This window comes from Octopus bimaculoides, chromosome 24, assembly GCF_046866305.1.
Source record: "Octopus bimaculoides isolate indiv1 chromosome 24, ASM4686630v1, whole genome shotgun sequence".
In the NCBI taxonomy this organism is placed as follows: domain Eukaryota; kingdom Metazoa; phylum Mollusca; class Cephalopoda; order Octopoda; family Octopodidae; genus Octopus; species Octopus bimaculoides.
In genome coordinates, this window is record NC_142951.1 from 5,241,530 (window position 1) to 5,256,100 (window position 14,571).

Here is a 14,571-nt window from a genome sequence, read left to right on the forward strand (position 1 = left end):
AACCATATTATTATTATTATTTTATGTTTGACTTTTGTTTTGCATTTGTACAAGTTGGATCCAAGTCTCACCCAGAGACCTCAAGAGACAACAAGTTAGAAGTTCATGTAGGTGTTATGCCTAGGGTACCATATATTTGGATTTGTACAGTTTTGTTCAAGTGAATGTTTAAGAAACCATAAGAAAATTATGTGTTTGCTTTAAAATTTGAGATCACATAGACAGTATTTTACGTAGGATATGGGCAGTTCCCATGAGCACTATCTTTTGAACTTCAGCCATTTTGGGGTTTCCTGGAATCTGATCTAGGTAGTAATCAGCCCGTTTCGCTGTCATTCCCAGGGCACCTATGACAATAGGTATTGTTTTCGTCTTCAGATTCCACATTTTGCTAATTTCTATTTCAAGATCTTTATTATTATTATTATTATTATTATTATTATTATTATTATTATTATTATTGAGTGAGAGAGCAGTGCATGCCATCAAAGTGACACTGGGGTACAAATATACGAAGCCCAATATACCCATTATGACTACCTGTCTGATAAGGGTACACCAGGTACATGCATCACAACCACATGTGCACGACATGGTGATCTCATATCAAGATAAACAGCACATAACCTTGCATGTGGGGCCCAGTTAGAATTTTTCTCAGGTCGAACAGCCCATCCTGCTGAAACGGTCCCTGAATAAGGGTTGTATAAAGATACTGAACGAAATACCCATGTTTTCAGAGGTGAATTATTCAAACCCCAACGAATTCCTCTCAACACATGGCTATGATGCTCCCCCACTGCTCCGCTCATGATCAGAGATGCACATATTGTCAGCCACTAAGGAACATGCTCAATTGGTTAAGGTCAAACAACTGACAAGCAAATCTCTGGTATTGAGCAGAATATTTGCTGTGGCCCGTCTTTTATACCAAGACAAAACAATGTACATGATAACACTTCCAATCAATTAAGATCAGAAGCCATGAGAGCCACTGCCTGGGACTGCATTAACGGTTTCATAGACTACGGCCTAAGCACTGGAAATATATATAAGCCGCGTGTGGAAGCAATATAAGCAATAACTGAAATCAGTATAAGTATCTTAACTCTCTGTTCTACAAACTCAAGACCGTTCCAGCCGTGATCACCCAGGCATTAGGTGTAATATCTAAAACTACACTATCTCATGTGGTTTTCTATTTTTGAGACCAGTAGACTGTGACTTGAAAAAAATCTGGTTGCTATTTCTAGCAGGTAAGTGACGCCACATAGCTGTTCTGTCGTTGATTGATTCGGTTCATTATAGGCTAATTAAGACATGGCCTTGATCGTTAATTAACAAAAGCACACTAAAAACAAAATCCTGAAACTAGCGATTATATTTGTCAGATTCACGTATGTCATTAATAATGATTGATGGAAGATAAACATGACTGATGATGATTGATAGAATACAAACAAGTTTCTTAATTATCAGTTTATATATAGAAGCTGTTAATTAACGAATCTGTGGAGCGAGGTGAGGGAGACAGGGGAGGGGTGTCGGCTGGACTTCAAGGTGTTTACCTAAAGTTCAGCCGACACTCATAGCCTAGAATGTAACACAGTGGTTCTCATATCTCTACGGCATCAAATACAGTAAAGCTAACGATTCACTGACGAAGTATAATAACACTGAAACATGACCGAAATTGTCTCGCTTGCTTGCTGTATTTCTTTTTTCTAAACAAGGACGTGTTAAGTGGTCTTTAATGGTCCTTCTTACAATGTAGTAGATTCAGAGAGAGAGAAAGAGAGAGGTGGGGAAGAGGAGGAAATAGAAAAAGAAGAGGATGGGAAAGAAAGGATCCCCCCTCCCCAGTATTTAAACACGGAGAGGGAGTGTGTGTGTGAGAGAGAGAGAATGAGAGAAGAAGAAGAAGAAGAAGAAGAAGAAGAAGAAGAAGAAGAAGAAGAAGAAGAAGAAGAAGAAGAAGAAGAAATGATCGCCAAACTGAGAAAACGAAGGAGGAGGGAGAAGAGAGAGAGGAGGGAGAAGAGAGAGAGGAGGGAGAAGAGAGAGAGGAGGGAGAAGAGAGAGAGGAGGGAGAAGAGAGAGAGGAGGGAGAAGAGAGAGAGGAGGGAGAAGAGAGAGAGGAGGGAGAAGAGAGAGAGGAGGGAGAAGAGAGAGGGGAGGAGAGAGCGGGTGAGAGGGAAATTATTTGATGTGTTTGTTCATGTTTGCGATTGTTTTGGATGACAGAGGATGATTGCTTGAGCATGGCAACAGGAAAATATATTGACCATCACTGTAGGGGGGGAGAGGGGGAGGGAAGAGAGATAAGAAGATAATGGAGAGGAAGAGAGAAAGAGAGAATAAGAAGAGAGAGTGATAAGAAGAGGAATAGATGGGCAAACAAGAGAGAAAAAGTGACAGACAGACAAATTGATAGACAGATAGTTAGATGGATTGACTAATCGATCGAGTTATTGATCGTTTGATCATTCGACCGTTCGATATGTGAGTGTATGGGTTTCTGGTTTTGCTTGCATTGTAGCGATGGAAGAAAGTTTGTTCTGGAGACTTTTGTTTGTTTGTTTTTCTTCATCACCCACACCTATTTTATTTATTTTTTTCTTACTTTATAACTTTTCTCGCGTTTTTGTTTCGTCTTCAATAAGTCACGAAACCAAGAACAAAGTTATTGAAAACTCTTTTAATTAAGTCAACCATCCAAGACTGATCATGTGTGTAGCGGTGTGGTGTGTGTGTGTGTTTTACGTAGACATTGATCATAGACCCAAGGAAACTTCGTTGAGCATTCTCAACGAATTACATTAAACTGAATGTACCTTATGTGTGTCTAGTAACCATGTATAAATGTGTATATATATGTGTGTGCATAAGTGACTGTGTTGCTCTGTGTATGTGTGTGTGTGCGTGTGTGTGTGTGTGTGTGTATTTGTTCCCCCCACCCACCACCAACACTTGACAACCGATGTTAGTATGTTTACGTTCCCGTAATTTAGCGGTTCGGCAAAAGAGACCGATGGAGTAAGTACTGGGTTTACAAAGAATAAGTCCTGGGGCCGATCTGTTCGACTCAAGGCCGTGCTCCAGCATGACCACAGTCAAATGACTGAAACAAGTAAAAGAATAAAAGACACACACACACACACAGATAGACAGTCAGACAGAAAGATACACTCACACACACGTACACACACACACATGCACGCACGCGCGCGCACACACACACACACAGATAGACAGACGGTCAGTCAGACAGTCAGTCAGACAGACACACACACACACACAGATAGATAGGTTTCTTTATTAGCCACACAGGGCTCAACACAGAGGGGACAAAATACAAATGTAGAGTTTTTCTTTTCGAGGGGGTCGAAAACAAAGCAGAAAAAAAAACAAAAGTGGGGACAACGATGAAAAAAAAATCGCAAAACGTTTGGGGTATTTACAAAAAATACGAAATAATACAAAAAATTCCCAATAAATGGGGAGGTTATCCGTGGAAAGAAAAACCTACGAAAAGACCACGGTAACCTCGGTCTTTAGCGTCACAGTTTGTTAAATAAAATTTCTTTTATTTAAGCAAGAAACGTAAGTAACTCTCTGTTTACAAAATTTTAAAACGTTTTATAGAATCATGGTCAAGGTGGCTTCGTCATTTATACGTGCCATTCTTGCTACATGTATCCATCTTTTTTCGAAACATTTGCTAGACAACACTTGCCTCTCTACTCTCACCTTCCTTTTCAAGTGATACTTGAAAAAGTTGATGAGAGATTGACCAGAGAGGAAAGTATTTGTCTCTAATCCTTTCAGACGCGTCCACCAGATGCATTCTTTGGCCATAGCCACAAGTACGATAAATACAGCTCTTCCTTCCCGTTTAAAGGAAGGAGGCGTGACGATAGACTCGGTTGATAAACCGACACGTCCCACACGCGACAGCAGTCGTTCGACATAAGCCCACAGCTCCGAAATGGTTGGACACTGCACGAGTGCGTGCAGAACGGTTTCATCGCTCTGACCGCATCTCGGCCCCACATTTCGCGAGCCGTGTCTATAGAGCTTATCCCGAACGGGCAGAGATAGATAGACAGATAGATAGATAGATAGGTAGGTAGGTAGGTAGGCAGGTAGGTAGATAGATAGATAGATAGATAGATAGATAGATACTGGCCATTACCTCAAACAACTTGATGTACCAAGGGTCGGGTTTCTTGCACCGGGCCAGGCACACTTTGGCATAATGCGGGTAGACATTGTCTATATTCAGTTTTTCTTCTCGTTGTTCTTGCTGCTGTTGTTGCGACTCTGCCCCGGCCTTGCCTCTGTTGCGAACTGACGATGACGACGATGATGAAAATGAAGGTGTAATTTCACCCAACAACGGTTGTTGTTCATTCATCATCATCACCGCTGCTGCTGCTGGTTGTGGTGGTGGTGGCGATGCTGTTTGTCACTCGTGGTGAGAACGATAACGATGACGTTATATTGTTTATGTTAACGCTGTTGTTGTTGTTGGTGTCGTCGTCGTAGTAGTAGGTGGTGGTGGGCGGCGGTGGCTTGTAGTTTTTGTTTTTGGTACTGTAGTTGTTATCGTATTAAATGATGCAGTCGTTGTTGTTATTGCTGTTGTTGTTCTTGTTATTGTTGTTGTTGTTGTTACTCTTATTACTGCTGACGACGCAATTACCCTTGTTTGTTGCTGTTGTTGTTTGATGACGACGATGGCTACGGTGCTACATCGTTATTATCGATGCAACGATCGTTGTTCGCCGTTACAGTTTGTCGTGATTGTTATAAACGCCGACGTCATTCGTGTTGTTGTTGTTGCTGCTGATTAAGAACTTCGCTGACGTTGCGTAGCAAGAGCTCTCCGACATCTAACTAACCAGCACTAACGAAACTTTTCTCTCACAGTGACGAGAGATGAAGATGCTGTTGTTATGGTAACACCGCCACGTGAACAAACGACACAAGGGAGGCTACTCTCACCTACAGTGAACGCAGACTGCCGAGTGGTAGTGGTGGTGGTGGTGGTGATAGTAGTAGTAGTAGTAGTAGTAGTAGTAGTAGTTTCTACTGAAGCCTCAGACCAACCAAAGCTTTGTGAGTAGTTACTGTAGGCGGAAACTGAAAGAATCCCGTCTTGTATACATACATACATACATACATACATACATACGGACGGACGGACGGAACAGCCTACTCGTGAAATTAACGTGCAAGTGGCTGAGCACTCCACAGAGTTCTCAAAGAGATTCAGCGGGACACAGAATGTGAACAAGGCTGGCCCTTTGAATCACAGGTACTACTCAGTTTTGCCAGGTGAGCTTTTTAAAGGAGCACTCCGTCGGTTACGACGATGATAGTCCCAGCTGATCCGATCAACGGACCAGCCTACTCGTGAAATTAACGTGCAAGTGGCTGAGCACTCCACAGACACGTGTACCCTTAACGTAGTTCTCAGGGAGATTCGGCGTGACACAGAGTGTGACAAGGTCGGCCCTTTGAAATACAGGTACTACTCATTTTTGCCAGCTGAGTGGACTGGAGCAACGTGAAACAAAGTGTCTTGCTCATGGACATAACGCGTCGCTGGGAATTGAACTCACAACCTTACGATCGTGAGTCGAGAGACTAAAAAAACTCCTTGTAACACCAAAGATGAACTGAAAGCAAGGATTATGGAAGAATTCACCAGCTTAAACGAGGAAACTCTCCAGACGAGTTACAGGAGATTCCGAAGTCGTCTGGAGGCCATGGTTGAAGCCAATGGCGATTTTATTGAATAAATTTACTCATTAGTATTTCGAGATATTTTTATGTAACTTTGGTAAATATATCTGTTAAAATGAGATATCAGTGTTATTTTCATTTTTGCGTAATTTAGACGACAGTTAATTCACCACACCCTGAATATATATCTATAAACACACACACACACACAGGTTTCAAATTTTGGCACAAGGCCAGCAATTTAGGGGACGGACCTAAGTCGATTACAACAACTTCGCTATTCGACTGGTACTTACTGTATCAACCTCGAAAGTTTAAAAGATAAAGTCGACATCTGCAGAATAAGAACTCATAGCATAAAGACGGACGAAATGCCTCCAAGCATTTCGTCCGGCCTGGCAACGACTCTACCCGTCCGTCACTTTCATATACGATTAACATTAAAACTGCAAAACACGGATGTTTACAGTTCGGTCAGGGGAGACTACTCTTTTTGCTGAATCAACAAACCGGAAGTTATCAGTTTGTGCTTTTTTCTCATTTCTGCTGCCGCCACTTGGTGTCGCTGTAAGCAGGCGTACATTTCAAAGATGATCTGAGTTCGATCTGCGACGATTTCTCTTCTTCGAGTTGGTGCTTGTTTACATCGGATTTCAGGTGATGTTGAACCTTAATCGTATTTCTATCGGATCAACGAAAGACATATATGAGTATATACTGAAGTGAACACACACACACACATATATGTATATATAAATATACACGACGCACCCGTGTTTATATATTATGTTGATATCCAGTATGTATACAGTTTGTGATAAGCATGTGGCTTCGAACGCATAAACTCCACTGTACGTATTGAGTACTTCATCTCTCGTTTGTTCATACACGAACACACACATATAACATACGTATATATATATATATATACACACACACATACACGCATTAAAATATTGCATTACACACTCATTAATATTGCTTTATAATATATATATTTATATATACATACACACAATAAAAGAACCATATCATACAATACACACACATACATACACCTATGTATACAAAAAGTATGGCGTGTTCTGCTGAAGACGAAGGCGATCCTCGTCGTAAGATTCTCAAGATGGTTGTGTGTTCGTTATGTTACGATGCCGGTTGTTCCACGGTGGAGAACATCGTAGCCGAAACATTGGTGGAAATGATGCAAAGTTGTAAGTTATTGTGTCTTCTTTCTTGCTTTTTTTAACCCATGAAGGGCTGGGGGTTTGCACTTACATAGCATGGACTGCTGAGCACATTTTATGAAAATGAAACTACCATGCACGCATAAAAAGACAAATAAATTGTTAAAATATCTTCTTAGTATATAATGGTAGGAAGTTTTACATCATCTGAAAAGTCATTAGTTGAACTATTAGTCCTCTTGCATTCTGGGGGGTATCGAAGCGTTTGGGTGACATTAGATCCCAACAAATACCCGTAAATTAAGTGCATCTATCTGGGCCACTGTCGTGGCCTGTCGACCTGTGTCTGCGGCCACGATCGTGGGCCGTCGCGCTTCATATGTTAAATGGTTTCTTCATTATAAACTCTTTCGTGAGTTTTTTTTTTCATTTATTTTTCATCTGGCATTAACCTTTAATGTTTAATCTTATATTTGGTTCAGTCAGTTGGTCTCCGGGGATGTTGGAGCGCTGCCTGCACAAGGTTTTAGTCGAACGAATCGACCCCAGCATTTGTTATTGTTGCTTTACACTTGTTATTTATTCTGTCGGTCCCTTTTTGCCAAACCGCTAGTTTACGAGGATGTAAACAAACCAGCACTTCTTGCCAAGCAGCAGTGGCTGACAAATACGAAGATGCACACTCATAAATGTACAAACACACATATATATCTTTATATTGACCACATATATATAGACGTATACATACATACACACACACACACACACATATATATATATAGATAGATATATATATACATACACACATACTCGACAGGTTTCTTTCAGTTTCCATCTACCAAATCCAGTCACAAGGCTTTGGTCGGCTCAGAGCATATATATATATATATATATATATATATATATATATATATATATATATATATATATATATATATATATATATATATATATATATATATATATATATATATATATATATATATATATATACTCATGAAAATTTCTGGAGTGGCTGTGTGGTAAGCAGCTTGCTTCCCAACCACATAGTTCTGGGTTCAGTCCTACTGCGTGGTACCTTGAGCAAGTGTCTTCTACTTTAGCCTCGGGCCGACCTGAAACTGAAAGAAGCCTATATATATATATGTGTGTGTGTGTGTGTGTTACCTCCCTTCGTTATTTATATGGTCTCCCTTGCAACACATTTTGCTTTGTATGTCCGTCGCAATCTTATATATGCGTGTGTGTACATATATATACATATATATATATATACATATATATATAGGCGCAGGATTGGTTGTGTGTTAAGTAGCTTGCTTACCAACCGTATGGTTCCGGGTTCAGTCCCATTGCGTGGCACTTTGGGCAAGTGTCTTCTACTATAGCCTCGGGCCGACCAAAGCCTTGTGAGTGAATTTGGTGGACGGAAACTGAAAGAAGCCCGTCGTATATATGTATGTATGTATATATATATATATATATATATATATATATATATATGTTTGTGTGTCTGTGTTTGCCCCCCTAGCATTGCTTGATAACCGATGCTGGTGTGTTTATGTCCCCGTCACGTAGCGGTTCGGCAAAAGAGACCGATAGAATAAGTACTAGGCCTACAAAGAATAAGTCCCGGGGTCGATTTGCTCGACTAAAGGCGGTGCTCCAGTATGGCCGCAGGCAAATGACTGAAACAAACAAAAGAGTAAAGAGTAATATATATATATATATATGTGTGTATGTATGTATACACACACACACACACACACATATATATATTGTTTTTAACCTTATTTTTGTGCTTTTCTTTTCAAGTTTTGTGTGAAGCTGGAAGGAGCTCTCAGGCGTATTGTGAATTGTCTGGCAGAACCACTCCAATGTTAAGTGATGTTGTTATGAGTTTAATTGAGATGGGTGAGTCTTCTCCTTTTCAAACTGACGACCATTCTAATCGAGGCACTTCTGATAAATTCAAAGCAATGGAATCACAAACATCAACAAACACTTTGTTTAGTATTTGTCTTGTAATTCTCATTCAATGGTTCTTTAGTACTTTAGATTTTATCTTTTACGTATCCGCATAAAAAAAAAATGATAATACAGTTCTATATTTAAGAGATGAGGAATTATGTACGTTATTTACTGAGTGAAAATGATCAAACTTTAAACCGCTATAACCTTTTTTGAAATGCTGGCAACCAAACCAAGAAGGAAAATCATCATCGTTTAACGTCCGCTTTCCATGCTAGCATGGGTTGGATGATTTGACTGAGGAATGGTGAAACCAGATGGCTACACCAGGCTCCAATCTGATTTGGCAGAGTTTCTACAGCTGGATGTCCTTCCTAACGCCAACCACTCAGAGAGTGTAGTGGGTGCTTTTACGTGTCACCCGCACGAAGGCCAGTCAGGCGGTACTGGCAACGGCCACGCTCAAAATGGTGTATTTTATGTGCTACCCGCACAAGAGCCAGTCCAGGGGCACTGGCAACAATCTCTACAAAGGCCAGTCAGGCGTGGATGTTAAACAGTGATGTTGATGATATCTGTTTTAAGCGCTTTCACCAATATAAGTACCACTGGAATTCTCGCCAAAAGCACACAAGAATACACACATCACCCACCCATTTTACTGCCCATTTCCTGTTCCTGTTTTATTGTTATGGTTTTCTGCAGCAGTGCTAAACTTCTTTGGCGTATATTTCCAGGTACCAAAATCGACCAGATTCCTATTTATGCGAAGAAACCAAACAAAAATGTTTTTATTCCACGTAAGTCGCATCTAATTAATATTCCATGCCATTCTTCACATTTACTGTCCACTTTCGCCAAATTTATGTCACAGAGTCAGCCATGCCATTGAATATCTTTGTTGAATTCTTATTATACGAACTGTATAAATCTAAATATACATACATATATACACACACATACACACTTACAAAAGCACTACTAATAGAATGGGACCTCCAGCTTACCAGTTCTGGTCAAACCGTCCAACCCATGCCAGCATGGACAATGGACATTAGACGATGATGATGATGAGATGTATGGCTTAGGCACAGGCATGGTTGTGTGGTAAGAAACTTGCTTCCCAACCACATGGTTCTGGGTTCAGTCCCACTGTGTCACACCTTGGGCAAGTGTCTTCTACTATAGCCTCGGGCCGACCAAAGCCTTGTGAGTGGATTTGGTAGACAGAAACTGAAAGAAGCCCGTCGTATATATGTATATGTATATATATGTATGTGTGTTTGTGTGTCTGTATTTGTCCCCCAACATCGCTTGACAACCGATGCTGGTGTGTTTACGTCTCCGTAACTTAGCGGTTTGTCAAAAGTGACCGATAGAATAAGTACTAGGCTTACAGACAATAAGTCCTGTGGTCGATTTGCTCGATTAAAGCGGTGCTCCAGCATGGCCGCAGTCAAATTACTAAAACAAGTAAAAGAGTAATAGCCTTGGGCCAACCAAAACCTTGTCAGTGGATTTGGTAGAAGGAAACTGAAAGAAGTCCATCGTATATATATGTATGTATGTGTGTGTGCATCATGTAAGGGTTTGCAACAGAAAGGACATTTGTCTGTAAAACATTGCCTCAAATATGTATTCATCTAACTCATGCTGGCATGGAAAAATGGACATAAACCACCATTGATCAGATATCAAATTATGATGCCATCATCATTTTTTTTATCTCAATTTTTCTTTTTTTTTTTTGTCTGAATTTTTACAGCAACCCACAAGCATGTGCCACCCTTACCTGGAATACTCGAAACTGGGGAACGGAAGCATCACCCATCATACATCCAAGATTATTTCCCTCCATTTCCAGGGCCCCACAGCTACATTCGGACACCTGTAAGAATTCCAATAAATTATCATTGTTGTTGTTGTTACTGTTATGCCCCAGGACAATCCTGGTCCAGCAAACCTATTTATGAAAGACATTCTAACCATAGCCATCATGCCCTTTTTCCAGACCTAATCTATCTAGGAATACATTGTCTACTGTGTTGTCATTCTATTTATTCTTTTGTTTGTTTGATTTTTTGATTTTTTTTTTTTTAAGACACTGACTGTGATTGGAGGGAGATTTAGCTGCTATTTCAAGACAGACAAAGGCATGATTCTATGGTTAAGACGGCCACATTGCATCTCCATGATTCCAGGTTCAGTTCCAATGTGTGGCAGCTTGGGCAAATATCATCTACTATGGCCCTAAGCCAATCAATGCCTTGTGTGGGAATTTCGTAGATGGAAACTATGTTGAAACCTACCACACACACACACACACACACACACATATGTGAAGGTACATGGCTTAGTGGTTAAGGTGTTTCATTCATGATTGCGAGATCGCAGGTTCAATTCCCAGACCGGGCGTTGCATTGTGTTCTTGAGCAAAGCACTTCATTTCAATTTGCTCAGCGATCATTTCGTCATCTAACGAAATACTGCTAAGCATTTCGCCTGGCGTGCTAGCATTTCTGCCAGCTCACCACCTCAGACCAGCTTAATTTTGATGATTATATTAATAAATTATTCATTATTTTCAAAATTGATTGAAACAAAAGTGATGTACTTTGAAAGGAATCTTGTAATGAAAGTGTTAAATATTCACTTCATTACATTATTTACATTTGACAGATATTTGTCCTCATCTTGTTTGTTGTTAACACAACGTTTCAGATGATATACCCTCCAGCCTTCATCAGGTGTTTTGGGGAAATTTCGAACCTGGGTTCTCATTCTTAAGGTATTTTTCGATATTGTTGTTGTTGTTATTATTATTATCATTATTATTATTCAGGTCACTGCCTGGATTCGAACTCGCAATCTTGGGGTTAGTAGCCCGCGCTTTCAACCACTACGCCATATGCCCATGGTTAAAAGCACAGGCTACTAACCCCAAGATTGCGAGTTCAATTCCAGGCAGTAACCTGAATAATAATAATAATGATAATAATAATAATAATAATAACAACAACAACAGTGAAAAATACCTTGGGAATGAGAACTCAGGTTTGAAATTTCCCCAAGACACCTGATGAAGGCTGGAGGGTATATCAGCCGAAACGTTGTGTTAGCAACAAAGATGAAGACAAATATCCATCAAATTTACATAATTCCTCATCTCTTGAATATAGAACTGGATTCACTTCATTAGTTTTTCCTTATTTGGTTTTGTCTATCAACAGACTTATCGAGATCCTGTGACTGACTATCAACTGGTTCGAGAGAAAGTTGCATCTCAGAAGAGAGATACGGAACGAGCACTGACCCGCTTCATAGCTAACACCGGCAAAACACAGAAACTCTTCAATGACGACAGTGGAGCTTTTCCATGTAAGTTCACAAATGGTGATGACAGTGACATCATTGTTGTCATTATTATCATTTAGAAATAATTTTACCTGTGCCTTAGCGAAGGCAGAGGTATTCTTTTCAGTTATGTTTGTTTATCTGTGGATAAGATATCTCAAGAACCGCTTGTTGGATTCGGATGAAACTTTCAGAGATGTTTGGCCTCGTGACTGGCACAAATTGAATACAGTTTGGGATTGGTCTGGTACTGGACAAGTCTCTTCTAAAACAAGAAATCAAACACCATTTCCCCTCCCTGCATTTGTCAATTAACTTTTGGTCGATTGAACTTCTAAGAGTTCTCTCCCTTGCTCCTTGTGACGAAACGTTTTCATTAACATAATATATATTTAATTCTCTTTACAGTTAGAATTTTAATTATAAGTTAATTGTAGTTCATCACATTACGTATATATTTATATGTCTATTAGCTGTGGATATGAGTGTGCTGTGTGGTTAAGAAGCTTCCTTCCCTGCCATATGGTCCTGAGTTCAGTCCCACTTTGGTACCTTGGGCAAGTGTCTTCTGCCATAGCCTCAGGCCAACTGAAGTATTGTGAGTGGATTTGGTGGACAGAAACTATTTGTCACCCTTTCACCACTTGACAACCGTTGTTGGTGTATTTATGTCTCCCTAACTTAGCAGTTCGGCAAAGAGGTCAATAGAATAAGTATCCAGCTTTGGGAAAGGAAAAAGAAAACCAACTGGGGTTGATTCATTTGACTAAAAATTCCTCGAGGTGGTGCCCCAGCATGGCCATAGTCTGCTGACTGAAACACATAAAAGAATAAAGTAATATATATATATATATATATATATACACACACACATGACAGGCTTCTTTCAGTTTCCATCTACCAAATCCATTCAGAAGGAATAGAAGACACGTGCCCAAGGTGCCACACAGTAGGACTGAACCCGGAGCCATGTGGTTGGTTGGTTGGTTGGAAGGCAAACTTCTTACCACATGGCCACATAATATTTATATAATAACATGTATGATATCGAAAACTCAGCAAGTAACAGTTGTTGCTCATGTGGCGAGTACCACATTGGTTTCAGGTTGGGGTTACTATGTTGGTTTGGGAGGGCCAGAGATATGCACAGAAACAATTGTTGGGATTTGTGATTAAGGCCCGTTCATTCCGTCTTCGTTTTGCATAAATCCTTATATATGTATGTGTATATGTGGAGGCGCAATGGCCCAGTGGTTAGGGCAGCGGATTCGCGGTCATAGGATCGCGGTTTCGATTCCCAGACCGGGCGTTGTGAGTGTTTATTGAGCGAAAACACCTAAATCTCCACGAGGCTCCGGCAGGGGATGGTGGCAAACCCTGCTGTACTCTTTCACCACAACTTTCTCTCACTCTTTCTTCCTGTTTCTGTTGTGCCTGTAATTCAAAGGGTTAGCCTTGTTACACTGTGTCACGCTGAATATCCCCGAGAACTACATTAAGGGCACACGTGTCTGTGGAGTGCTCAGCCACTTGCACGTTAATTTCACGAGTAGGCTATTCCGTTGATCGGATCGACTGGAACCCTCGATGTCGTAAGCGACGGAGTGCCAACAACAATGTGTATATATTATAATGCATGTGTGTCTGTTTGTTGCAGTGATTGCCATGAAACCAAACATTATGCCTTACCTAAATGCCTTATTGCCAAAGGACCAAGATTTGGATGCACAACTGCCCGTACAGAACCAATGGGCAAACATCATGCAGAAGTACAATGTCGAAGGATCAAAAGAGGATGCGGGCATAGCAGTGAATAACATCAGCAACAACAACAACAACAACAGCAACAGCTGTGGTGGTGGTGGTGGCCACGACTTTCTTCCTGAACGGTATGAGTATACTCAGACTGTCTTGGACGTAGACAACGAGGCCATCGATAATCCGTATCTTCGACCGGTGAAACCTCCACGTAAGAAGAGACGGTGAAGAACATTTTGGGTTTTGGGGGGGGACGGGGTGGAGGGTTACTTCCTTGGTTTGTGTGTGGGGGTGTGCTGGGCGGGGGGGGGGATAGTTTACTTCGTTGGTTTGAGAGGGCAAGGGTTATGAGCTTACTCGGGTCAGCAGTTGTGGGCTGAACGCTCAGTGGGGAGGTTGAGGTCAGACGAGAGTGCCAGCTGTTTAAGGGAGCCACATTTTACTTCTAACATTTTGGTAACAGACTGCCCCAGCATGGCCAGAAAACCAGCAATTGAATATACAGAATATCCTGTACCGTGGCTGAGGTGCTTATCGTTCACTTTTCGTT

The 14,571-nt window shown here is 40.8% G+C and overlaps 2 protein-coding genes across 2 annotated transcripts in view; one reads left to right on the forward strand and one right to left on the reverse strand.

The window, feature by feature from the left end:
• LOC106873827 (uncharacterized) overlaps nucleotides 1-6,227 on the reverse strand; it is a 9,729-nt gene extending 3,502 nt beyond the window's left edge. Inside the window, exon 1 of the mRNA XM_089341482.1 lies at nucleotides 4,196-6,227. Within this exon, the coding sequence (XP_089197608.1) occupies nucleotides 4,196-4,423 (228 nt within the window). The 5' untranslated portion in view covers nucleotides 4,424-6,227. The remainder of the gene's footprint in view (nucleotides 1-4,195) is intronic.
• A 92-nt stretch (nucleotides 6,228-6,319) lies between these two features.
• Nucleotides 6,320-14,291, forward strand: LOC106873826 (transcription initiation factor TFIID subunit 8). The gene is made up of 6 exons (XM_014921335.3): nucleotides 6,320-6,965; nucleotides 8,754-8,852; nucleotides 9,647-9,709; nucleotides 10,675-10,799; nucleotides 12,140-12,287; nucleotides 13,921-14,291. The coding sequence occupies exons 1-6, from the start codon at nucleotides 6,812-6,814 to the stop codon at nucleotides 14,247-14,249; spliced, it is 918 nt and encodes a 305-aa protein (XP_014776821.1). The 5' UTR covers nucleotides 6,320-6,811; the 3' UTR covers nucleotides 14,250-14,291.
• Nucleotides 14,292-14,571: the final 280 nt, after the last annotated feature.